The sequence below is a fragment of the Euprymna scolopes genome, chromosome 1 (assembly GCF_053919585.1).
Source record: "Euprymna scolopes isolate OS-2025 chromosome 1, ASM5391958v1, whole genome shotgun sequence".
Lineage (NCBI taxonomy): Eukaryota > Metazoa > Mollusca > Cephalopoda > Sepiida > Sepiolidae > Euprymna > Euprymna scolopes.
Window position 1 is genome coordinate 102,552,894 of NC_136482.1, and position 27,814 is coordinate 102,580,707.

Here is a 27,814-nt window from a genome sequence, read left to right on the forward strand (position 1 = left end):
TTTTAGAAAATCTGGAGTCTTCTGGCATAAAAATATCAAGGCAAACATTGCAAAGGACTCTGCATGAAAATGGTCTGAAAGGAAGAAGACCAAGAAGGACTCCATTGCACACCGGAAAATACCTTGCAGCACGTCTAAAGTTTGCTAGGACCCATGTGAATTCTCCAGAGTCCGTTTTATCAAGTATTTTGTGGACTGACGAAACAAAAATTGAATTGTTTGGTCATATGGATGCTTCTTACATTTGGAGGAAGAAAGGAGAAGCTTACAACCCAAACAACACCATACCCACGGTGAAACATGGTAGTGGTAGCCTAATGTTTTGGGGCTCCTTTTTGGCTAGTGGTCCAGGTAGTTTGGTCAAGATAGATGGAACCATGAAGAAGGAGTAATATTTGGAGATACTCCAAAAAACATTAGACAGGATGCGGAGAAGCTCCATTTAGGACCAAACTGGGTCTTTCAATAGGATAATGATCCAAAACATACTGCCAAAATAGTTAAGAAATGGTTTGAGGATAATCAAATTAATGTTTTGGAATGGCCTAGCCAGAGTCCCGACCTGAACCCTATCGAAAACCTCTGGCACATATTGAAAACTGAGGTTAAAAAGCGGAAACCTAGAAATTTGAGGGATTTGGAGAACTACTGCATTGAAGAATGGTCAAAAATCAGTGTTGATGCTTATAAGAACCTTGTTGAAAAATATCCAAAACGGTTACAGGCAGTTATTAAGAATAAAGGGCATGCTATTGACTATTAGTGAGAGAGGTATGAATAATTTTGAACTAGTGCCATTATTGTTTTTCTTTGTATAATGTTTCAAACTTGCATAATTTATTTATTTGTTGAGTTTAAATTAAATGCTTATACTTGATTTATTGTTTGAAATTCCTTTAATATTGTCTACCTTCTGGTTTGAGCAATATTCTTATAGAAATCTAAAAGATCCGAGGGGTATGAATAATATCGGGCACAAGTGTATATATTTTAGGAATTTCTGGAGAAGTGAAAGACTTTTATAAAAGCACTTATAAGGTGACCCACCTCCTCCACCACCACCACCACCACCACCACCACCACCACACACTCTTCACAACAAAAATGTCCAATTGTAAAAAAAGATTAATAATTGAACTTTCTATGAGAGGGGAGTACAATTGAAATTTTTTTTTCTTCTTTACATTCCTTATGCAAATAAAAAAAAATAAAAGGATTTTCTCTTAATTTTATATCACCAAGTTATGTTTTGTGAAAATATATTGCATTTTTAAAGTAAAAATAAGCAACTGTACCTAAAATAATAAACAAAGCAGCAATGAATTTTAAAATAAGGAATTTAACAATTTTCTGTTTACTGAAATGTAAACAATTACACATCTTTTGTATAACATAGATAAAAAATAAACAAAAACATGTTTTTATTTGAATTGTTAGGATGCCAAATCATCAATATTTGCATGTTTTTTTAGACTATTGTTTTGTCCATGGCTATTTATTTTTCAACTACTTTTCAGACAATGCTACCACCCCTACAAATCCTTCTTTAAGTTAAAAAAAAAAAAAAAAAAAAAAAAAAAAATTATGGATAAACAAAGAGCCAAGAAATCAAATTGACCAAAATGTAGTAGAAAAATAAATGGTGAGAACAATAATCCAAAGAAAAATAAAATATGATAATTGTGATGCTAGTGATTAGGAAAAATGTAGTCATTGACGACATATCATTTTAGAGTAAATGTATAAATAATGCAAATAATTTACAAACAAAATCTCTAATTACTATTACCTACATTATGCTGTAAATATATATTTATTTTTGTTATTGTTCAAATATCCCCTTTAAGACAAAGGAAAAAAAGCACCCCTTCACTCCCCAGTAATTTAAAATACCTTCTAATAAAATCCAATAATAGAAAACAAAATATATCCAGATCTTAAATGCTTCAATTTTAGCACCTCTTTAAAAATTTAGATCTTTTATAGAAAATAGGAATAGAACTATTACTTTTTGACTTTCATCTTGGTGATATTCACCTACGATGGGTTAAGCCAGCTCTTCCCATCAAATACACAATATCCTGGATGAGTGCAGATCATGCATGACAGTCCGCAGTGATCAAGATAGTTACGGGTAGCCAGTCACGGAACCAGCAGTGAACACCGTAGATCTTTGGACCGGATATGTTTGACATTGGCTTTGATGGTGTGCAACCATGTCTCCTGCTGACCTCCTGGGCATTTTCGTCAACTTTAAAGTAGTTCTGGAGCTATCGTTTTGTGAATGAACTTTACTGTATTGAGGTACGCAGCATGGCCAAACCAACAAAGTCTTCTTTTTAAAAGAACTTGGTTAAGGAGGATGATCCTGCATAGTGTTAAGATTTGTGTATTGGAGGCAAAATGGCGCTAGCAGATCTGTAGAATTCGGTGGAGGCAGTATAAATCAAATACTACTCAGCTTTTGAGATCTTCTGAACACTACTCATCCCCACCTTCAAAATAAAAAAAATTATGTGTTAGAAAATGTACTTAGCATTTTCCAGTAAATAATAAATCTGTGTACTCATTCTTTCATATCTGAAGCCCATATTAAAATTTTTTATTTTAATTTCAAAAGGAAGCAGAAAGTGCAAGAATTTGTTAATGGGAGTGATATATGAATAACAAAATTTGTTCAATAATTCGAATTTACAAAAAATTCCATTGGAGCACTTAAAAGTTTGATTATAAATGAAAAACAAAACAAAAACAAAACAAAAAACAATACGGCATAATTAATCTGTTAGAGTTTGACCTAAATAAAATAATCCTTTAAGCTCATTCTCTTTCTTCCACCCTCTTATTCCATCTTTCTCTCTCTTTAACCAATAAAAATGACCAAATCAGTGAATCACTGTGTGCTAAATATTAATACATATCTATACTTAAAAAGAAAAGTATCAAATAAATATTAATGTACTCAGATTTCTTTGCCAAAAAAGTAAATAATGATATATGAAGTAATTTAAAAATGAATAACTTAAAAAAGCATATGGTATTAAATTATTAAGTGAATTTGCTCCATGATGCTTTATAAACAAAGAAACAAGATGGCATCCATATGAAACACGGAGAGGGGGGGGGGCTAAAAACAGTGAGTAACAATGTGATTATTAAAAAAAGGGGGGGGGGTGTATATTAGCTTTTGTCTATTTCAGCTCGTGTATTCTGCCAAAACTTTATCCAAACTGTTTTTTTCTTGTATCTGTAGATTTATAAAATTATGCAATCTATTGCAATAACAGGAAGATTAAAATGCAAATATTCAAAATAGAAGACCAATAGTTTTCTAATATACTGATCACATATGCAATCAACATTAAAAAATTGACTAATTTGCATATTACTTTACAATAGTACATGCCATCAATTAACTATTTCTTTTTCTTTTTTCATTTTAAAATAACGCAATTCGATTTACAAATATTTTATATCATGGATAAAGGCTAAGCATTTTGGACAAAAAGAGTATTTTCAGTCCATTTATTTGTGGAATTACGAATCTTAATTTCCTTAATTTTCTCAAGCAACTTGTACCTTCCTCTCCTCTAACACTGTATTCACTTGAGGCAGATGGAGTTTGATTCCTATGAAAAAGGAAGTTTCTAGGAAAACTTAAATTTACACGCAATCTCTTGAAAAATACACAACAAACAAACACCTACAAACCATGGTCAGGGAAAATAACATTAGCTTTTGCAGGGAGGTGACAATGTCTTTTCAAATATAGCGACTGACCAGACTCAACGTTACTTAACTTCAGTGATTTAATGAGAACCAGTGTTTATAAAACACAGAGACACAAATCCCACTAGAATATAAATGCATCTAAATTACATATCAAAGTGAACAGAGTCTGGACCATTTTTGAAAGGACTATTTCCCTATTGACTGGTTATTGCTGGTCCTGTTCAATTTTAGGGCTTTGCCTTCTCTCCTTGAGAAAGAGTTTACTGCTAACCACCCTAGGTGCCCCTACTTTGGAATGCTGATGGGACTGCCCAGTCATTTTTTGCAGGCGAGAGCGTTCTTCCTCTGCAGTGCTGGCTTTTTAATCCCACTTTCTGACACTTGTGGGAGGGAGATAAATACCATTAGCATATTAATACAGCTATCATTATCCACATTAACTGATATGGTATCTATAACCAATACATATCGATATGGTTTCGAAGGAATGTTATACTTTTTAAAGATAATTATTATAACCTCTTCAATGCTATGCTAGATAATTTATCTACATGAGATTATAAGTGGAGTATTGAGAGATGGAATAAAAAAAGAAAACAAAAAACAAACTTACTTTAGCTTCAGTGCCAACAACCAAGTCTTTCAATTCTGTTATTTTGTCATTGATGCTTAGCCGGTAACGTTTTTCAATAGCATTGTGAGCTGTTCTCTTTTCACCTCTGTTCTTGTTTTTTGGGCTGCTTGTCAATCTATTAATGGGAAGTTTGTCAACCTCACCAACCATCTGAACAGGAATGCTTGTTGTGAGAATGGTATTACCACTCGTCACTAACGGAGAGTTGGATACGGCTGTAACAGATGGACCAGCTAGTGTGACAACATTCCCATTCATTTCAGGTTTTATTAACTGTGATTGCAAGAACAACTGGAATAAAGAAAGAAAGAAAGAAAAAAGCTTTTCAAAAAGATTTACAAAAAAGAAAAAGAAAAATTGAACTTTTATAATTCAAATTAGATTTATGGGGGAGGGGGGCAGAAATGCCAATGGACACAGACTTGATCACATACCTGAAGTATAAAAATCTAAAAGGGGGTAGTAAATTAACAATATATATGAAAAAAATTGAAAAAATATCTTAATAATGACATACATAGAAAAAGCTTGATGATCCAAGAAAGAATCGGACTAAAAAGTTATGACTATTTTTGTGCCTAAAACTATATGCATTTTGTCAGATTTTTTACACTACCTTTTCAGTAAAAATACTATATCTTTGTTAAAACACAAGATTAAGTGATGAAATTTGCCATATAAATCTACTTTTGTGCAAGGAATCTGAATATTGCATTGAAAACTTCCAGAAATTAATACTTTTGAAGTAATCTGCAGTAAGTGCATAAATATGCTGCAATACAATAAAAATTCCATGTATGCATTAAAAGAATAAAAAGAACTAAGTTGAATTGCACAAGAAAGGTTTCAGTTTCTTGTACATAAAATGCATTACAATTCAATTTTAAGTTCTTTAACTTTTTTAAATGCATATAAAAATTTTATGATATGGGATCATTTAAAAATGAATATATTACAAGATTTCTTTGGTATTATTGTAGATTAACATCTGCTAAATCACCCTCATCTGCTTCTCCAAAATGTGACCTCCCCTTATATATATATATATATATATATATATATATATATATATATATACATACACACACACTGTATTAACAAAACCAAGACTTCAAAAAAGGAATTGATAGCAACAAAAAGTGTATTTCATTGTAAGTTACAATTGTTTCAATACCAGTTGGACAATTTCAAGCATTATGGCGTTTGAAAATTTTCACATAACCAGCCTCTCTTCAGACTTCTTGAATAAAAAACACTTTGACAATAGAACATTGTTTAAAGAAATTTCCCTTAAAGGAAAGGAAGAATGCGAAAACATTTACCCTGGATGCATCCTTTGTCAAAAGCCCATTTAAATATTAATATATCACCTAATTTTCGTATCCTTATTTAAAAACCTGTCATAAGAAGTTTCCACAAAAACCCGTAGCCATTTAATATCTTTTAATAATACTATTCATTGAATTCCTAAATTAGATTTCTATATTTCTTTATTGCACATAATTTTTTTTTTTTTAATTTTTTAAATTTTATTTTTACATTTATAATATGGTCAGAACAACCTTGCTATAATGTTACGGTTATTTTTAGTTTTGTATTCGTCCATTGGTGGCTTCAATGTTTACAAAATATTGATTATCTTATTACTTAGATTTAAGACCAGTTTATTTTATTAAATAGGAAAATAAAGAATGACATTACCTTATATTTATTAATCCTCATACAACATTCCGAGTTAAGGATCCTATTCTATTTTTTATTATTTAATATTTTATTATTCACTTTCGTTCATTAGATTATAATGTGGTTCTCGATAGTTGTGAAAAAACTAACTACGAAGGGAGATAATCCATCACGTTAATTATTAGTTAAAAAATTATGTGGAACAAAGGTCGGATTAAGTACTTATAACAGTTAAAGGGAGACAACTAGGGCCGTTTGATGTTTCAGGTCTAGTAAATACTAAAAAGCGTCCAGGATTTATTAATTAATTTAATTAAACAGATACAGAAAAGGCTATGATAGCTTTTTTAACAAATTAAGAATTTAAAGTATATTTTTAATCTTAAAACTAATTATTTACCCATGGGTTTAACCTACATCTGCTATCCATCCATAATCTACTGGGGTTACTCATGGCTCCAAAACCAAAATTACAATTCGTGTATTGTGTTCTTGGATACCTAAATAAAATAATATATATTCTCTAATAATTATTCTGACAACAAAACCACCCAATAGCTACAAGTGTGCTTCACTCTGATGAAAAGGTGTCTACCCTGGCATTTTTTAATAAAAACATTTAGAACAAGAGTAAATCAACCAGCAGGGATTCTACAAGCTTTAGTTGTCAGAGAACAATATCAATTAATTTCCAACCCACTAATTGCTAATTTAATTTTTTAATAATTGCTAGTTTATTGTTAAGTTGTTTTATTGAACTGGAAACTGTACCACTTATTTCACCATCAATACTACTACAACTAAATACTAAAAAATGCTCATGGTTATGGAACAATGTTTCTAATCTTTGTTGAGCTTTATACTTTATCTATATTTCTTATCCAGTTTGGAATAATAGAAACTATATTTGCTTACTAGATTTGGATCCATCGCTTAGACAACATCCTTCCAAGCTATTTAACTCTACATTAAAATTTGACCTTGTATCCGAGGATCCTTATTGTTATAAAAAGTTATACCTCAGTTACATTTAAGGCGTGATAGCAGAAACCTATTCCTGTAAAGACATCCCTGTATAGCATCTAGTTTTTTATTCAAAATTTCTTTAGAATTGACTATGTAAAAGGCTTCCAATAAACATAGATTGCACCTTTTTGATTTCCCAGAGCTATACTTCCTCCCCCTATCCACTACTGACCATTTTAATTCAAAATCTTTATTGTTTTTATTAAGTTCCCTGACCCAATCCCCTAATGCAGTTGTATTTCTCTTTATTTCTAATGCTGATTCTTGTACCCTCCCCCCTGCTATCGTTAAAACCTTCTCCATTAGTTTCTATCTCTGGTTCCTTTTTAAAGGATACTACATGGTTTCTATATCTTTCCTTAAACACACACCCATGGCCCCAAGATATATCTTCCTAGTACTGTCAGTTTTTATCTCGCATTTATACACTATTTCTGAGGTTAGGCATTTCCCACCCAACGGACAATTGACAGATATTCTGCAATTACATTTTCTGTCTAAGACACTTTCATTCGATGCTAACTCGTTATTATTCCTTATTTTAAGAAATTAGAAGAAGCATCAAACTTGGCTGATACTGGCTGGAAAGTTTTAAATTTCGTGCAGATTAAAGCTCGATAGAAAGATTCCCAGAGTTTGACAGGTTGGCGGTTACATTGGTCAAAACGTTGTGTAAATAACACTCCAGATAAGAACAGTAGTCCAAGTAATCCAAACAAACACTCTTGAATGTAAAAACATATTTGCATAATTACCCCAAACTTATGTAATTTTAACAATATAAAAATTGATTGACCATAATATTTCACATTTTAAATTAATAAGTAATCAAATTAAGTATTAAAATATATCTATAATTTTAAATACTTCAGAGAATATAATTATGTTATACATAACTTTTCCACATAGGCAAAATAAATATTTGTTCCATGTTGTTTGTTTTTGAAAAAAAAAAAAAAAAGTTAAATTTTTTAACTGTCAGGGTTTTCTTTTCCAGTTTGAATTATTCATTTTGTATAATATTGAAGAAAATAAAATACTTCTGATGAAGACGCTGTCAAATGGTCATATAACCACAATTTATTTATTGTTATAAAGTTCTATCTAAAAATATACTGAGCCATTTACATGTATAAAGTCTGCTGTCTTGATGCTGTTTAGTTGCAGAATTCATATTTGAATGACCTTTTTTGAAAAGTTTGTTTTAATGTAAAGTTTTATATTAAAAATTGAAAAGCGATTATTGATTAAAATCAAAGATTCCTAAAGAGGTCTAATAAATACATCTAAAAACTGACATATCAGATTAGTTGGTTTAAAGTAAAAGTAATTGTTTGAAAGAATAAATTCCACAAGGTTTTACCGGTTGTAATTGTTGCATACTGATTTGATTTGTTGCTGTTGTAGTTTGCATAGTAGGAATTGCATTTGTTGTTATAACTTGTTGCTGCGATTGTTGTGGTATAGCAGGTTGAGAAGTTGTTGTTGTTCCAACAGTTTGGGCAACTTGCTGAGGAACTGTGGCAACTGAAATCTGTTGTTGTTGCTGTTGTTGTTGTTGCTGCTGTTGTCTTCGGAGCAACAGATTGAGTTGCTAAAAAGGCAAAAAAACAAATATTAAACTTACCCATAAGTATGTAGCAGACATCAAAGTAACTTTCAGAAGCATTAATTTTAGTATTTATGACAAAATTTAAAGCTGCAATAATCAAGGAAGTGAAACCTATGTATTTTCCTGTACTGCTTTGTCTAATTTTCCTGGAATATATTTCATATCCTGCCATCAATTGAAACTTGTATTATATCAAAGTCCCATTAAAATATCATTGAAAATAATTATTTCTTGCTTGAAGCTAAAAACTTGACAACTCTATAGACAGATGTAACATCAATGACTTGGTTGATGTAAAAGTTAAAGTCACAGTCTATCTGTCAGCTCTGGTGTTCATAATCCAAGATTATCTTAGGTAGCTCTTCATCACAAATGATATATCTGTTTGAATACTTAGATTTATTGATTGCCTTTTCTCCTCTGCTGATTTAGAATCAATTAATTTTCCTACCAAAGAGAGAGAGAGAGAATCAACTGATCATCTTCACCTTCCTTAATAGTTGTTAATGTTTGCTGTAGTTCTTTAATAAATCTATCTTTTCCCATCCTGATGTTAGGAAGCAATTTATAAATCAAAGCAAAAAAATATATATATAAATAAAACTATGCAATTCTTGCATCACAAAAAAAAAGAAAAAAAAAAAAAGAAAGAAAGACATTGACAAAGTGTGTTTCTTAAGAGATTTGATGAAACAACTTTAGTTTCTTACATTTTTTTTTTTGTTTCTTTTATTATCTTCTAAACCTTTGTGCTCTCATTTATCTAAGTGCTTTCCCCATAATCCTTAACAACCATGATGGCTACAAAGTTTGGACTCAAAATAGACACAATCTCACTTTCTTGCTAGCAAAACTAAAACCAATGCCAGAACTGCATTCTAATTAGTGGGCAAGTGGATTAATGCCAAGCCAAGAACGCCCTTCCCCCTCACTGATGCCAAGTTTCATTAAAACTAACATCACCATAATGTCTATTCCAGTCATCACACAATATAAGCAACCTTTTCATACACAGCAAGAAATTCCGAGTTTACCATACAAATACAAAATACCCCTACTAAACACAAAGTACACTATTTATACTAAGCAGATTAAATATCATATAAAAAGTCAGATCTCTGGCATAGAAAGAACCAATACATATAAATAGGAAATATAAATAAAAATATAAAACCTTGATACAATATATGGAAAAGCAAAAACTCAAAAAAGGAACCTAGAGAGATAAATAGTATAAAAAAGTAAAACTACATACAAAGTCAATCTAAAAGGTAATGGCACGGATTGTGCTGCTTGAACTTTGAACAAAAAAGGAGTACTATATCTCAGGATTATATAATTATAACATTAACTTTCTGCAACCATTGTATTATTTTTTCACATGCTTGTTACAATAGGCCTCACCATGACAATGCACATACTTAGAACATTATGGGCATCAGGCAGTTCCTGGTCTAAAAGAACACAGCCACATTGGAACAACTTCTTTATTCATCTGATCTTGTTCTTTTCTCTTAAATCCAACGTTTTGAAAGCATGAAGGCCATCAAGACGGGCATAATGATGCAGCTAAGGAGCATCCAGAAGTATATTCTCAGTAATGCACAAAGGTGCAACAGGAAAAGAGTGAGAATGATTGTACTGTTGTTCAGGATGAATTGAAATAAATTAGTTGTGAAACTAGCCTGTTACATTACAGATCATATATTCGCTGAATATTATATACATATGCCTTAAATTTAGATTTAAGTGATATTAGAATTGATCTTTTTTTTGTTTGGTCACGGGAATGCATATAGTGTGACCAGATGGCTATTATAAAAATTTTACTAATACGGGGAAAAAAAAAATAAATAAATAAAAGAAAAAAACAAACATATGTATTAAGAACTTGTAATCTATTATAATAAATGTGAGTTAAGGCTTTACACACACATTTTTTAATCACACAAAACAGATGCTAAAACATACCATAGTTCTAAGATTGAGCTATGTTTGAAAAACAAAAAATTGTTGTAATTAGCCTGTAATTAAAAATTAGCTGAACGAATCACATATCACTCCCTTTCTTAATTATGTAGTTTTCTTACTATGTTCATTCAATTATTTTTAATGCCTTTGAAAGAATTTAAAGAGTGGCTCTCTCTTCATCTAATATACATACTGTGTCCATACACACCATAATCATGTACGTAAATTAGATATCAAAATAATATGCCACTTTATTTCTATATTATATATAAGAACAATACAGAAGTAATAAGACAATTCTTAGTTATACAATAAAAATTATTTAACAGCTACAAAGTTTTCTTGCATAACTAAAAATTAAAATCCTTATGGATAATGTAATGTTTGCCTCTGTTCTGATACTGCACTTGGTCTTTTCTATCCTTGGTCAGTCTTTCTACACGGGGTATTTTTTTATTTTTATTCCAATCCAGAGTTCCCTGTGTAGGGGAGCTGGACTTTCCCCACATTAAAAACCGACCATGTATCTAACTCTACTCTCATAGGGAGACAAGTAAATAGGAAGAGCTATATATTTTTGAATAAAATCAAAATGAAACAAATAGTTTAGTTCATCTTTAAATTCACTTAAAAAAAAAAAATGAGGCATGTAAAGTAGTAGTTAGTAATCGGTTTAGAAACAATTGTCATTGTATGTGCTTACCTGTGTGGATGCCAGTGATGGTGTAGATGCAAGGCTTACAATTGGTTGCTGCGTGGATGAAGTAACAGTAACTGCTTGCAGGGGTGACTGGCTTATAATCATTGGCTGGACTGTTTGTTGCGGTTGACCAACAGACATAGCATTTACAACTGTGGGTGTGACGGCGGTGAGAGTCACTTCCATTGCACTGGATTGTGGATTCACTTCTTTCCTTTGACTTGCAAGAAGTGATTCCTTCAGTTTCATAAGCGCCTCATCATTTAGATTCATGAAAACATCAGAAGAGAGATTTGTGGACTCAATATTTTTGGAAATAGGCAGAGATATTACTGGAACTGAAGCAGGTGCTGGTGTAGGAGTTTGGGTTAATCTCACGGTTTCCTCATTTTCTGATTTACTGTAGTTAAAAGACCCAATATCTTCAGCCAGCATTTCATTGTCAGGATCAGGTTTGATATTATTCAAATTGAGTTGTCCATCAAATAGATCAGGTTCAGATAGATTCTGTCCCTCTGGGTACATGTACTTTATCATATCTTAAAAAAAAAAAAAAAAAAAAAAAAAAAAAAAAAAGAAACAAAAAAAAAAACAAATAAAACAGATTGTCAAAATATAATTAAACAAGATTTAATTTTATTACAAATAAACACAATTTCAAAATAGACAAGATGGAAATGGTAAAAAGGATTATTTACTGAAATTTAAACAATGAATCTTCAAAACTGACATTTTAGATTTTTTAAAAAATATTTTTAGTTGTTTCCATTGTTAGAAAAAAATTAAAAAATATTACAAAACAATCATATCCACTTTTATCATCTTTATTTTCCTTTGTGAAGAGGCAGACATTTTCTGGCAGGTAATCTCCAAGCTTGGCAGTTTTGAGGATTGATTCTGTTTAAATTTCATTGTCAAAAATCCTTGCTGATGGACTTGCATTTAAATTTTCTTGAAACATCCCATTTTCTTTCAACCTTCCACTTTAAGATCGTTGCATTATTTTTTAATCCAAGAACTGCTCCTCTCAATGTGATTGAACCAACGTAGGGGGGACTGATCATCAAGATCTCATCAAACTTTAATATATTCAAATTCTCCGAGTATCAGAACTGATATGCTGATTGTAACACAACCTGACATTGAAGATTTATCTGATCATTGTTCTGTCATTACATTGAAATGAGGGTAGATTAGGTAGGTACAACGTATTATCCACCATACAGCATCACACTCCTAACATTGTTACTGTACACTCTTCTCCTGGTAAAGAGTGAGTAAACTCATTAGAATAATCCATTATGAAACAAGGGCTGTGTTGTTGGTAACTGAAATGCTCAATTTGGAAATTTTAGCAGATCAGACTCCAGGTTAAGAAATCTTTCATTAATAATTTATATATACTTTATATTGTTTATAATGTTTTGATTTTAAAGTTGACAGGCACGTTTTCCACCGAGATGGAATGATCGTCATTTGAGAGATGAAGAACATTATAAAACGATCGAGAATGATTGCTGGTATGGACATGTTCAAATACTTGTGGAGACTGTTCATAACAGGAATTTGTTAACATTGAATTTGAAGATGACCATGTTGTGATATGCAGGGAAGCAGTCCTATAGTAGTTTTCTATAGGTGAGAAACACTTGCAAAGAAGCTCTGTTTGTGGAAATTCGTCCTGTTGCTAGGCACTTGGTGGAAGAAAGGGAAAAAAAATTTTTTTTTTACTAAATTGTGGTAGAAAACAAGTTCTTGCTGTGAATATCTCACAGAGAGTAACCAGCATCCAGAGCTCAGTGAAGAACATTTTATGGAAGTAATAATAGAGTAGAGAGATTAGCAACATCTCAGAGAAAGGGGCTGTAATAAACAAAAAAGATACTCCCATATACACACTAGATTACAAAGTTGATTTTGAACTTTGTCTAGTCAATGAAGAATGTTCTGAGTGACACATACACACAAAAGGGCTCATGAAATTTTAAATGGTGTGACTCCAGCTCAGATTTCTAAAGCAATGGGGTTTTCTGACACCATAGCCATGTATGAAACATATGACAGACAAAATAGAGAGAATCGAGAGTAAAGAAATAGTTTTAGGAATTAAATTATTTAAATTAGAATGAAAAAACAACATAAGCCATTACATTCTAATACTTCAAATATTCACTTCTACATATTTTGTAGCATTCATGGGTCACCACATTTCAGGGCGTAGCACAAACTAGGGAATAAGCTGGTAAGCTTACTTAACCCAACCAGGATAAATGTCAACAAAAACGGTCCTTTCGTGACAATGACAGATTCTACGCATGCGTCAGATGACGTCGTGACCTGACTTACTTTAAATAGTTGAAAAACCGAACAAATTTCATGAACGTCGCCTTAGCTCAGTTGCTTAAGGCCTTGGTTCATTATCTAAACGTTTTGGGTTCGAATCGTGGTGTGAGATGTTTTTTTTTTCGATTTTTTAAATTTTAATATCGAAACAGGCTTATTTAAGCCATTTTTCACGTGTTCGTTTTTCTGTTTTCATCGTTCGTTTGCCTTACGTTAGTTTTTTTGTTTTTTTCCCCGCTTAAGTGTTAACGTTGTTTTCTTTTTTAACTTCGCTTATAACAAATAAACCTACATCATTGAGCGTTACGACGACGACTTCCGGCCGCGCACCTGTCAATTTGGTTCTTAAATAAATTCAAACATCTTTCACAAACTCATTCTGGCTGGCTGATTTTATTTTCAAACTTCACCTCAGGGCTTCGGGTTCGACCCCCCCCCCTCCCGGGTTCTTTTTTATTTAACACCACACACACCTCCAAACACCCAGGCATCGCCGGGTACCCCCCCCCACTACTCTATATATATAAAAGCGAAAATGTATGTATGTATGTTTGTGTGTCTGTTGTCTGCTGACCGACGGAACAAAATATCGAAAAATTAGCCCAAAAGGACCATCAGAAGTGCGTCAACTGATCGATTTTCTGCAGGGGGGAGGGGGCAAAAAAAAAGTGACATTTTAATGTTAAACATTACATACTTTTAAATCGATTTATAACTGCCCCAAAAAATACGGGCGCCAACTCTTCTACATAAAGTATACACGGGCCGTTTATTTTGGGTCAACTTGTATTTAAAACCCGCTGAGTCATGTCACGTAATCTTGACGTCAGCCAGCTCTAATGGCAGTCTGAATTAAAAAAAAAACGTTATCGGTAAAAAAAAAAAAAAAAAAAAAAATTAACCCTTACACAAGCTAAACTATGAACTTCTACGCTATGGCAACGTTACCAAAATTATTAGCACATTCAAAATAGTTAGATACGATAGTTAAACGAAAAATAACAAGCCAAAAATGTGAAGTAAAAAAAAAAAAAAAACGCTTACAAAAAATATTAACGATCGAAGTTTTTACAAAAGTTTTACAGCCAGACGACATTTTCCAGTCTTTAGAGTAAGGAAGACGAAGTGAGAGAGAGAGAGACAGAGAGAGATGTCTAGACAGGAATCTCGTAACGCTCCAGCGATGACCTCATTTAGTGGCTATCTGTCAATCAAACCTCTTCCACTCGCTTTATAACCCTTATTTTAACACTATAATCAATTCCTCTTACTCTTAGCCTACACAGTTAAGTGGTTGGAGTTAGTTTCACCTCCGCGTTCCGGGTTCAATCCAGCCTCACGACCAAAACTATTTTTTTTTTCTTTTACATCTTTAGACACGTGGGTAACGTTTCTTTATTTTTCTTTAGTTTACTCCCCCCACCCCTATACACACAGCGTTTTTTTTTGGGGGGGGGGGGTCTCGCTGTTTTTTTTTTTGTTTTTTTTCTTATTTGGTTTTTCCGATTTTTTTAACATCGTTTCAGGGTTATTACTTATCAAACAAACAGCAGAAATAACACCAGAGTTGAATTGATAATTCTCATAAATCAGTGGAGGAACACAATTACTTCTGGTGTTGAAATGGTTGAAAACAAAAAACGAAAATACTACCAGTTAAAATGAGCAACAGGATATAAAATAGGCATGCAGCCCTCAATTGGAGAAATAACCAAAACAATTTGATTTAATTTCATTAGAGATTCAGAGCATGAAGAGAGTATACAATTTAATCATAGACATGTCTTATGTGAAAAGTGTGTTGAGTAGTGAGCTGAAGTGTCAGGCCACTCGAATGAGGATGTTGCAGTGCTTATGGATTGTTGTGCAGGTTATGAGAAGAGGATTTCTACATTTTCTTTTTTTGTCTTAAGGAGTGGTCTTGATCAGACATTAGTTAGCTACAGGAATTGTAGAGCTGATGAAATACATCTGTAGATGACATACATATAAATCTAGATCAAGGAGTGGTCAAAGGGCTCACATTTTTTTTCGTATATATAATATGCATAATAAAAAGAGCTTATATCTTTAAAAATAGTGAAAAATAAAAAATAAATAAATAACAGCATTCTAAAGCTGTTAATATCATTAAATAAAACAATAATATGTATTATTTATATATATTTTACAAAATAATGTGAGGCGTTTGGTCATCCATTGAGCTAGAGTTAGATTGTTTGAATAAGGAAAAATCAGTTTGCAAAGTCAAATAAATTAATAAATAAAAAAGACAAACTCTAAAATTAATATCTGTTTGCCATATCTTTATTTTTCTCCATTTTCTATGTATTAAATAGTATTAATGATTGTAATGATGTCCCTTAATTTTTTTTTTTTAATTATATTTTAGTATGTACTTTGTGTGATTAAAAATATATATACATTTAGGGTCAGTCTTAGCATAATTAAATATAACTTGGTAGATATGAGTTGGATATTGGGTACTTTTCATGGTCACTTTGGTTAGAAAATTAAGCACGATTACGAAACAACATTAACAAAAATTATATGGAAAAATCCAAAACATCTGATCAGTAGAATTTCCAGATCCAAATGAAAATTTAATTTCACTCCTAAAAAAAAAAAAAAATAAATAAAATAAAAATTTATATCCGGATTTCAGAAAACTTTCACGTTAGGACCTAAGAGTGAGTGAGTGTATGTGTGTGTGGGGGGGATCACATGGTCCTTATTAAATAAGTTCAAATTTGATAGTTTTTAAATATTTTTCTTTTAACTCTTTATCTTATTTAGGTGGTGGTAGTTTTAAAGAATTTACAAGGTCTGAGGTGCTAGAGTCTATCAATATTGGACCACTCTCACAGCCACATTATCAAATATGAACATACATCCAGACACCTTACCTATACATCCTGCACCGTCCTTTAGAAAAAAATACTAATAATACATTTAATTTTAATATAAAGAATTAACAAACAACTCTTAGATATTCTCTAGGAGGTAGTGATATGATTTTGTTAATTATTGTTACAGGGAAAAAGAAAAACAAATAGCTAATTAGATAAATTAAAATTTTTTAAATTTCCAAATATAATTCAATCCCAAATCTGCAGAATATTTTGTGATTAAAATATAAAGTAAACAAAAAAAAAAAAAAGACTTTGGAAAACAAATGTTGATTAATTCAGCTTTACAGCTGTATTTATACTTCAAAATTTCATCTCCAATCACAGTTAAATGAGGAGTGTTAAAATTACATCAGACTAGAGTTCACAAAAAAATAAAAAATAAAATAATTGTACATATTGTAAATTGATTCATATCTGGGGATATTTTAAATAGATCAAGTCCATAGAGTGACTGCGGTATTGTGGTGATTGTAACTAGTTCTAGGGAATAGACCGAGTGGACGACCCATGACCCCCCCCCTACTCATTTTGGCCTCATGCCACATAAAAAAAAAAAAAAAAAAAAAAATTTTTATATAATTTTTCACAAAAATTTCGTCAAGTCTGTAATGTATATATATATTATTCCTTAATTGGAATTCATTTTACCACCTGACGAAGGCCAGAGGAAGTTGGCCGAAACGTCGTGAACCAATAAAAAGATCCAAAAACAACTAATAAAGAGGAGACTAATAGTCCGAAATAAAAATAAAATTAAGTCTGTAATGGTTTTGTATAAATAAATAGGGTTCACAAAACAAAACAATAATTAAAAATCGCTTTTGGCAAATTTAGAGTAGTGTCCCCCTAACTTCATTTTTTTTCATTTTAATGAATATCGATAGATGCCAACCTTTTGGATTATCACAAAAATATTTAAGTTCAAATGATTCCCTAACAGAAACACTCCTAAACTTTAGAAGTTAGGAGTTTAAAATTGTATTTTGACATGGGGCAGCATGATGTAGTCTGCTGGAAACGAATGCAAAGACCATCACAGTTTCAGGGGATTTGGTCTGTGAGAAACATGGAACTTTGTGCGGACTATAGGCTAGTTATTTGTTGGTTTGCACATTATGAAACCAGTTCTAAGATGAATCAGAGCATCCTCGGTTTAACTGGATGTTTAATCTTGTTAGCAAGTTTCATAGTTTTTATATGACTCTTGAGCTTTAGTGCTAAGTAGGCCCTTCTTAACTCAGTGTAAGGAGTAATAAGATTTTTGTTCAACGCTTTATTCATAGTATCCATTTCAACATCAATCTCTTGTCAATGTTTCCATTGCTTTGCCGCAATCATTTTTGCAATTTCTCAAAGAAATTTATTGTATAGACAGAACACCTATCATCCTTTCTACTAGTCACTGCTTCCATATTTCTGTCACAATTCTCCAGTTCATATCTCATAGCATTGAAAATATTCAAGGAGCATTGAGCCCCAGCTAAAAGTTCATTATGCAGGTCACTCTTCCAATATTCCAGTGCTTTACGGTCGTCCATAATCTTAAGTTCTCAAACTGGATTTTCCCCACATTAAAAAAAAAAAAACCTTGTGTCTAACACTGCCACAGTAAGGGAGGAAAGTAAATAGAGACTAAAATATATGCCTACAAAGCATTAGTCTACTAAGCATTCACTTATATAAAGATAGAACCTATGAAATATTAAAAAAAAAAAAAAAAAAAAAAATACCCTTGACAAAGCTTGATTTGGGGTCAAATAATCGAAAAGGTTTAATATGCTGTAGAACAAAGCAACTAATAAAAAATTGAATTAAATACTAGATGGTTGCCCGTGGTATCGTAGGGAAAATAATAACTATATGTATATATTACCCCCCCCCTTTTAACAAAATCCATGTCATGGTAATATAAAATAAATAAAAACCATTGTTATTTGTGTACAGCACAGATGGTATCAAGCTGACACAAACATTGTGCACATTGTAGGCCAAAGCACTTCTTTATATACTACGTTATTCACTGGCTGTAGTAATTTTTTTAATTCCATCTTTATCTGGTGCAGAAATACACAAGCCATCAAAGATTTGACTACAAGATAGAGCAAACTGAAAATAAATAAATATGGTGAAATGTAAACTTAATGGACTAAAAGAAACTCAAACCTGTTATAAACCAACTGTTTGGTTGTTAACCCAGTTTTTCATGAATGCTGATGTTCAATTTTTAATACATTTAAACTACTTCATAACATTAAAATATTTGACCAGGGTAGATGACTGGTTCAAGGTACGTAACCTCAGATAAACTGGAACAAAGGGGAGATCTTAGTTTTCACTAAATCTATACAGCAAATATGAATTGAAAACATACATAATCAGATATGTACCTGTGAAACGTAATTATCCTATTCTATTAAATGTAATAAAGTAACATTTCTTCAATTTGTTTGACTGACAATTACTTGAGAATTCTTAAAATAATCAGCCATCTTTTTAACAAGCTGTTTCGTTGACAAGCTTGTTTTCAGTCTCAATATATGCACTGTTGCACATACACATGTCCAATTAATTTAGTATGAATGTATATGAATAGAAAGATGGAGACATTTTAAACATAAACAATCTCAAATTGAATACTTTTTAATCATAAAGAAGAGCATGTGTCAAACAACATTTGCAATATTATAATATTAAACTAGACGGGTTAATATTTTATGTACCCATGTACTTATAACAGTAATCTACTATATAAATCTCACCTGTCTGTTTAAATGTATGTATGTATGTATGTATGTTTGTATGTATGTCTGCCTAAAACTTTTGACAAAGGCGACGGATTTTCACAAAGTCGGTATCGAAAAATTGGCTAAAAGCATTAATTCCTTCACCCTCAAGTGGTGGGCATTTTCTAAAAGGAGGGGAGGGGGTCGCTTTTTTTTGCTGATATTTTCGAAAGTCATCCTGTCTTTTCGATTGACTAGCCTTAATTTAAATTTCACCACTTTCGCTTTGGCGATGGAAGCAACGGCAAAGACGTCATGTTTTTTTTTTTGTTTTTTTTCACATTATTTTTCTCCTTTGCGGTACAGGTTTGAGCCTGCCTGCCTACTACGACAGTGATTTTTTTTTTTTTTTTGCTCGACACACACCTCCAAACACCCAGGCAACGCCAGGCTAGTCTACTATATTACAGCAAAGTCAATGAACGTTTTCACTAAGGTAATTTCCCTATATACATATATTAAAAAAAAAAAAAAAAAAAAAAAAAAACCTTAATCACACAAAATACATGCTAAAATATTTGAATTACAATGTCTGAAAAAGAATTCTTTTTTAATCATTCTAATTAGCCGTAATTTGTTATTAATTAACTTGTGATTAGCTCTAAAAACTAATCTAACATTTAAAGTTATCTTGTGAGATTTTAAAAGTTAAACCTAAATAACATTTATAAACATTACCATTTATAAACAAAAACATAAGTCAGTCATGAGACTGCATACCTTAGTTTGGCAAGATAAGGTGAGCCAAAGTCTTATCTGGGCCTTATTTCTCCATATTGTATGAAGTATTCTTCAAGTTATACCATGGAACCGTTTATAACCCCAAAACTAACTGATTAGAGTAATATTAACCACTATGCAAAATGTTCTCAAAGAACATCAGATTCAAAAATCAAATTTGAAAAATCAAAAGTTGGAAATTCCAACAATATTTTCGTCAGAAAGAAACTTTTCAAGGATAAGGTCATATAAGATGTGGGACTTCATTGACTACAATATGGGCCAAGCAGCAAGTTTCTATGATAAACAGAAGTCAAATTATCACAAAAATGTGACATTCATCTTTTCCATTTTGATCTATACATCTCGAAATTAAGTGAGTTTTTAGTCAGACCATAGTCGATATTGTGACAAAGTTTGATGATGATTGGTCAAGCGATGTGAATGCTAGTCTTAGCACAAACATAAGCAAACTTGACTGAAAACATAACCTCTACCTTGGGGAGCTAATTAATAGTTTTCCAGTTCCATTTGATTTGTTATACATTATTGTAAATTTAAGCTGAAAACAAAAACTTCCCAAGATGTTATTAATCATTTTTTATATTGATTTTATGTAGTTATATTAATTTCTGCTTTTAGTATAATTATGTAATTCTTGGGTTCATATACAAATTGAACAAAGACAATTATTAGTTCATGATTTTTGAAACTATGGTATATATTGTATTGTCAAATAGGTATTAATACCTAGTGTATTGTCAAATAGAATAGGTATACATTAATACCTAATGTACTGTCAGATGGAATAGATATATATTAATATCTAGTGTTTTGTCAAATCTAATTTATAAAACTCACTGTGTCTGTCTATCTTTATAATTTCAAACTATTTCTTCTGAAACTAAAAGTCGCAGAGCGTCGCTAGGAGCTTCAAATGATGGGATTTTTTATGGACCATTCTTTTATGGGTCTTTAGTCGGTTAAAATAGTTTTTATGGGGTCATAATTGAAAAAATACATACATTTTGTACATTCATCTTAGTTTATTTTTAATCAGTTCATATGCGTGTCACGTTGGTATAATTATAACGTCACCAACTTGGAATGCTACAGCTTTGATTTTGGTCTTGATTCTAGCTGATAGCACCCAAATACTTTTTTATTTCCGAAATCATGACTATAATAAAAAATATGAAATCTGGACAAATTATAATATATTTAAGTAGCATTACAAGCGTACGCTTTATTTTCATGGACATCGGCAATATTACATACCTAATATGCTTCAACATGTCATATCTTTTTTATTGGTTAATTTTTAAAAGAATTACATTGATGAAAAGAGAATAAAATAAGCATTCCAATGACGTTAATTCATTTTTCTTTTATGTGTTCAATATTTTTATGCTCCAAGTTAAAAATGAAAAACGGTAAAAAAAAATTACGACAGCAAAAAGAGAAACAGTTTTTTCAATGTTTACATTTCATATGTTACGTTTAGATACACATGCATGGGGTTAAATTTGATTGGATATGGCTGAAATTTTACAGGCTATATAAACAAAGAAGTCCATCTCTACTGGTATTTGATTTTTATTTTTATGACCACAGGAAGCAAAGTTACGACCTAGCAAAGTTGACGAAGAATATTTCAAAATTGATATGATAAATCAGTATATATCATCCATTTTCATATAGATAAGTTTCAGAATTATTTTTATGTATAATATGTAAATATTTGATAATTATTAAGTGTGCGGAAATTTCTTTAAAATGTTATCTTTTATAGAAATTCAAATCGCTTAAAGGGAAACAGCGATGGTTTAAAAAGTTTCATTTTTATTCTGGGTTTGTCAATTTAAAAAAATTATCAAGTTTTTCAAATTTGACTTTCAAACAATACTATTTTGTTTTGTTTAATGCTTGTAGTACACATGTACTAAAAGCGTTAAAAAAACAACAAAATGTACTAAGTACGTGCATTTGTTTTTTAGTGGTAAAAAACAAAAAAGCAAATATATAACAAATAAAAAGGTACTTGTGCACTTATGCTACCATGCTGAAATAATATTTAGAAACGCATTCTTAACATAGGGAAAGAAGGGTGTTTTGTTAACTATTCTCTACTTTCACCTAACTATTAAATAAAATGTTGTGAAACTTGAATTTATTTTTAACTCATTGACAAGACCATTTTTTCGAACCTGTAAAACAACCCCGTTTTTTTTGTTTTTTTTTAACTGAGGGTACCTAAATAATAATAAGGCAGTTTGATAAAGAATTTCATTGTGATGCATTTTGTAATTTTTTACCTTGTTTCCACCTTAACATTTTTCTTTAAAATGACGACCTTTTAAGGTTTTCGGGTATGCTAAAACCGAATATCGGATTTAAATTTTCTGCAAATAAGTAGTTTTCCGAAATTAAGCAATGTCATTTCTTATGTTATTGCTGGTAGTCGTCTTGGTACGTGTGTTTGCGCATAGTTTCTCGAAGTTAGGTTTGCGCGCTCGCACGTACGGAGATAGCCACCAGTGATAACTAATTAATTGCTTAATATCCGGAAAACTACTTATATGCAGAAAATTTAAATGTGATATTTGTTTTCAGCATATCCTAAAACTTAAAAAAGTGATCATTTTAAATGTTAAGGTGGAAACAAGATAAAAAAATTACCGTTTTATTTCTTTGTTTACATAGTCGAATTTTCAGTAAAACAACAGAATAGAAATGACAAAAATTACCATCACCTGGTGAATATATAGTTGTTGCTTATCAGAATTCCTGGTATCCTAGTACTGTGAAAGCTACATCAAGGATTCACATAGAGTACAATTTATGGTTGCATCTCAAAAAATAGGGGTATATTTTGGGCCAGATAGAGAGTATTTACAAAATTGAAAATTGGACTGGTCCCAAAATGCATAAGTTCTGGTTGACTGGGAATTTCCATCTTTTACAGAAATCCAAAATCTATATGAAAAATTTTCTTCGATTTATTTCCAAGATTAATTCATATCTACCCCCCCCCACCTTTTTTTTTTTTTTTTGAGGGGAGTAGTAAATACCGGCCATGAATGCTCTTTAGGCATTCAATGGCTACACCCAGATTAAGCTCTCCTTTGGTGAAGAGGCAGGACAATGCCTGCTCTAAATAAAGCTATATTTAAATACCACTATAATACTTAGTTTTGTTCATGAATAGACACCCACTGTATGATACAATGCACCAGTTTAAAAAAAATTGAAATTTGTACATCTGAATTTATAATTCATGGCTTATGGTAAAGAGATACATCAAATTTGACTGCATAATCAGAAAGAGCACACAATGTACCAAGTTTCATGAGAATAGCTTGAAAAATAAATAAATGATGGCGAAATTACTGAATTTCTTGAAATGTTGAGATCCGTAATTTAGCCCACTTTTTCTAAAAAAAAATGTCCACGGAAAAGCCTAAATTTTGGCACTTAAAATTCTCATAACTTTTGAACTACTGATGGTATTTGCATAATTCAAACGGTTTTAAGTATATTTTACATAGCTCTTTTCATGCAAGTTGAGAAAATACCAATTACTTAAAAAGAAAAAAATCAACTTGTAATGCTAATTTAAACGTATGTTACGACCAGGCAAAGCTCCTCCACCCCTCGTAGGTATATATTAATACCTAGTGTCTTGTCACATACATAAAGAAAACACCCGACCTATTAAGTAGCAGAGATACATTCAAACAAAAAGAGGAGAGGGTAGAATTTAACCAGCCAAGGTAGGAGATACATGTAGCATTAAAGAAAAAAAAAAAAAAAAAAAACACCATTTATCTTTCACAGGAAAGAATATCTATAATATAAGGTTTACCTGTCTGTTTAAATGTATGTATGTATGTATGTATGTGTCTGCTCAAAACTTTCGACAGAGGCGACGGATTTTCACGAGATCAGTATTGTTTTGAAGCTCGATCCTTCGAACAACAAATATTGAAAAATTGGCACTTTTCTACAAGGAGGGTTTGCTTTTTTTCACTGATATTTTTGAAAGTCGGTCCCTCTTTTCGATTGACTAGCCTTAATTTAAACTTCGCTACTTCTGATTTGGTGATGGATGCAATGGCAAAGACATCACTTTCCCCCCCCCCCTCCTTCATGGTCTGGGTTCAAGTCTGTCTGCCTGCCTACTTCCACTTTTTTTTTTTTTTTTTTTTTTTGCTCAACACACACCGGGCACCCAGGCTAGTTTATTTATAAAATGCAATTGCATTTTCTAATTGAGGTTTGTGTTATTCTCAGTTACTTTTAAAGTAAATATACACATAACATCACCAGGTGAATTCAATTAAGATATTCTATAAAAGAAAGTAGTCTTTTCTGTTCTCTGTGTGTGTATGGGTGATGGGGGGGGGGGCTAAAAACTCAGAAACTACCAAAAGTACACTTACAAAACTTAGATTAAGCATCATCTTGAATTGGTTATGGTATTAGAAATAAAAATACTGTAAAATAAAAATAGGGACCAAATTAATGCATTTTTTAATTCAAGAAAAAAAAATGCATTTGTTTTCATTGTTATTGGTGATTAAAAAAAAAAAAAAAAGTTTTGGTGATACTAGATCAAACAATTGGCTGTATTGACCATCTTTTGCGATCTTACCAAAGTTTGCACGTAAGAGAGAGTACGGTAGTCTGATGCAAGGGTGTGTTCAGAAAGATTTGAGGAGAAAGATAAAGAAGCAAACACTTTTTTTTTTTTTAACTTTTCTATTTGCTTACCCATGCATTTGGATAACGACCTGTAAGGGTAACATTTCAATACCAAACCTGAAATGGTATCTTGACTGGAAACATTTAATAAAATTTCAGAAAAGATGTAGAAATGTAAACTTTCGAACTTGACACATTCTCAAAGATATTAATTAAAACACTTAAGAGAAATACTAAATCCTAATATTTTCACTAATGTAAACAACAATACATCTTATCTTTAGCAATAAAATAGCTTATATTTATCTGATCAACACAGAAAGAGCATCATATTTAAATTTAAAAAAAAGGGGGGGTAAACAATCAATATGCATTACACAGCAAGAAAAAATTTTGCAGAAAATTAAAATGAGCATGTTATACATGACACAAATTTCACTTTATTTCTTCCAATAGTATTTACAAACTATCTAGGAATGAATAGTTAACATGAAATTATCTATGAGATTTTAAAAGTTTAACTTAAATAGCATTTAAGCTGACATATCAAAACTTTCCATTTGTTATTGTTGTACCATGTAATTGACGCTAGTATAATTTATTTTGCTAGTTTATTTTTAAAACAATTAGTAATATGAAAATATTTTTCAATTTTGATGAAAAAAAAAAAAAATGAAATCAGTAAGGGGCATAACTCATTTTAATTAAATGTATACGATGGTCTATTACGACTACAATGTTATTTCTTTTTTTCTGTATAAATTAAAAAATTAAAAACTAAAATGACAACACTACATTCTGGACAACACCATATAGATACAGCTAGTAAATTATAAATTAGTATTTAATAGTTTGATTGAATTAAAAATGTCTAGCTACACCAAGTGAAATCTTTAAGATTTCAAAAAAAATCATATACCATTTACATGTAGAAAATATATGCACTGTTGTCACTAACAAATTAACAAAAGATAAGTTTTCTTTTCCCATTCTTTGAAACTCATAATGAAATTTTAAAAAATGTTCAAAGAGGAAATAATTTATTCAAGACTGACTAAATATAAAAAAAATTTCGATATAAAAATTCCTAAATTTCACCTTGATAAAATTACTGGATGTAAATAACTTTAAAAACTTGAAATATTTAAGAACTTTAAAGCCAGTTTAAATTACTTTCTATTGAACAGAATAAATGCTCCCAAATTCCTGTCAAATTTTAAAGGCCCAAAATGTAATTCAATCTATTTTTACAACTGTTTAAAATGTCTGACTTGTAATTTATAAATCATGTATTAAAAGCAAAATTGCTACGTTAGTAAATATTAAGAGAAATGAATGACCTCTAGATTTTTTAACTGCATATCAAACTTATCGAGTTATTTAATGCGGAAACAATTTGCCAACATTCATAAGTGAAAGCGGTGTGATGGAACGAACTGGATTTGAACTTGGCACACCAAGTTCATCAATCCTTGGTGTTATCCACTTCACCACTGCCACCTCCCAAGGATATTCAGAAAAGATGCCGATATTGTAAAACAATAGGTAGCGATTAACATTCACATTATTAAACTTTTTAGATCCTGACCTCCTCATTCACTGAAAAGAATAACTGTCTTGAGAAAATACATACTTTGTTAGTTATGCCTTCAAAACAAATACAAGAACTTTGTTTTAATCGCTAGCACTATAAACAGTAGCAAGATGGATAAATTCAGCTTATGAACTGTACAGTTATTTATCTCCCTCCTCCAATGGGATGATGACAAGAGTCAGAAAGTGGGATTTGAATAGTCAACACCTTAGAGGAAAAGCAGTCTGGCTTACAAAAATGTCTGGGCAGTCCTATCAACATTTCCCGGTATTACCCCCTTAAAGTCTGGGAGGGTGGACATACCTCAGTCTACAGAACAAGCCATCTCAACAACGGCCTATCCGCTGTTGGTTTGGATGCAGAGAGAAATACTGCTGGCTTTACTATTGATGACGTTTATTACAATGATTTCTCGTTAAGAATATCAATACTGTTGAGAATTACCGAGAAAAGTATAAATTAAAAAAAAAATGTATTGGGTGCAAATTCAAAAGTTTTAGGATTCAATCTGTTCTGTATAAAAGCAAAAGGAATCAATTTATAAACTTTTATCATTAGCAATCATAGTATGCACGCATTGGAAGAGTAGATGAGTCAACAAATGAGGAAGGAATAAAAATAAGTACTAAGTATCCTTTGGATAAGATAGCTACCAAGTCATATTTGAAGTGATAATCTGCTCTAATACTAATCTCTTAATACAGAAAACAAAAAAAATCTTAGCTACACTAATCCAAATATGAATCTAGAACCAAGCCGATATTAAGAACTAATGAAACAATACTTATGAGTAAGCAGCGTATGCTGTTGTACACACAACTCTTCTGAACACAATTTTGTAAATCTTCAACGGTATAATAAAAACCAATGTGTATTTGTATCTATATAAATATCCATTCTGTCACAAAAATGAATTAAAAAACAAAAAACTGCTGAAACCATTTCAAATGTTTAAAGAGAAAAAGCAAATAGTAAGTTAGATAACCTACTACCATCTACCCTGCTGACTGAAATGAATTCGGAAAGAAATCCTTCAAACTACTTCTATTGGAAGCCCCCCCCCCGCCCCGCTTCTGTACCGATTGACACTTTTCCCCCACCAGACGTGGTCCAAATGCGAGCTATATTTAGTTTTATGAAAAGAGACACAAAGAGGAGGTTGAAGTGCTTTGTGAAAATTCAGTTATTTCTGAGTTTTGTTAAATATTTCCTACATTTTAGTTTCTTTAAGTGTTTGAAATGAATTTTTACAGGTATATAATCAAAGCACAACCTCCCATTTGAAAATTCAAATATTTCTAATTTGCATTAAATTTGATCAATCATTAGACATCAATTAAACAAGATTCTCGGAATTTCATTTCCTTTTGACGACGCCTTAAACTTTAGATATTTTATAG

The 27,814-nt window shown here is 31.3% G+C and overlaps 1 protein-coding gene across 4 annotated transcripts in view; it reads right to left on the reverse strand.

The window, feature by feature from the left end:
- LOC145261356 (sterol regulatory element-binding protein 1-like) overlaps positions 1-27,814 on the reverse strand; it is a 103,328-nt gene that overhangs the window by 43,888 nt on the left and 31,626 nt on the right. For all 4 annotated transcript variants that reach the window (XM_080119784.1, XM_080119782.1, XM_080119779.1 and 1 more), the window contains exons 2-4: positions 11,362-11,897; positions 8,439-8,669; positions 4,346-4,657 (exon numbers count right to left, since the gene is read on the reverse strand). In XM_080119784.1, coding sequence (XP_079975910.1) covers positions 4,346-4,657; positions 8,439-8,669; positions 11,362-11,897 — 1,079 coding nt within the window. The remainder of the gene's footprint in view (positions 1-4,345; positions 4,658-8,438; positions 8,670-11,361; positions 11,898-27,814) is intronic.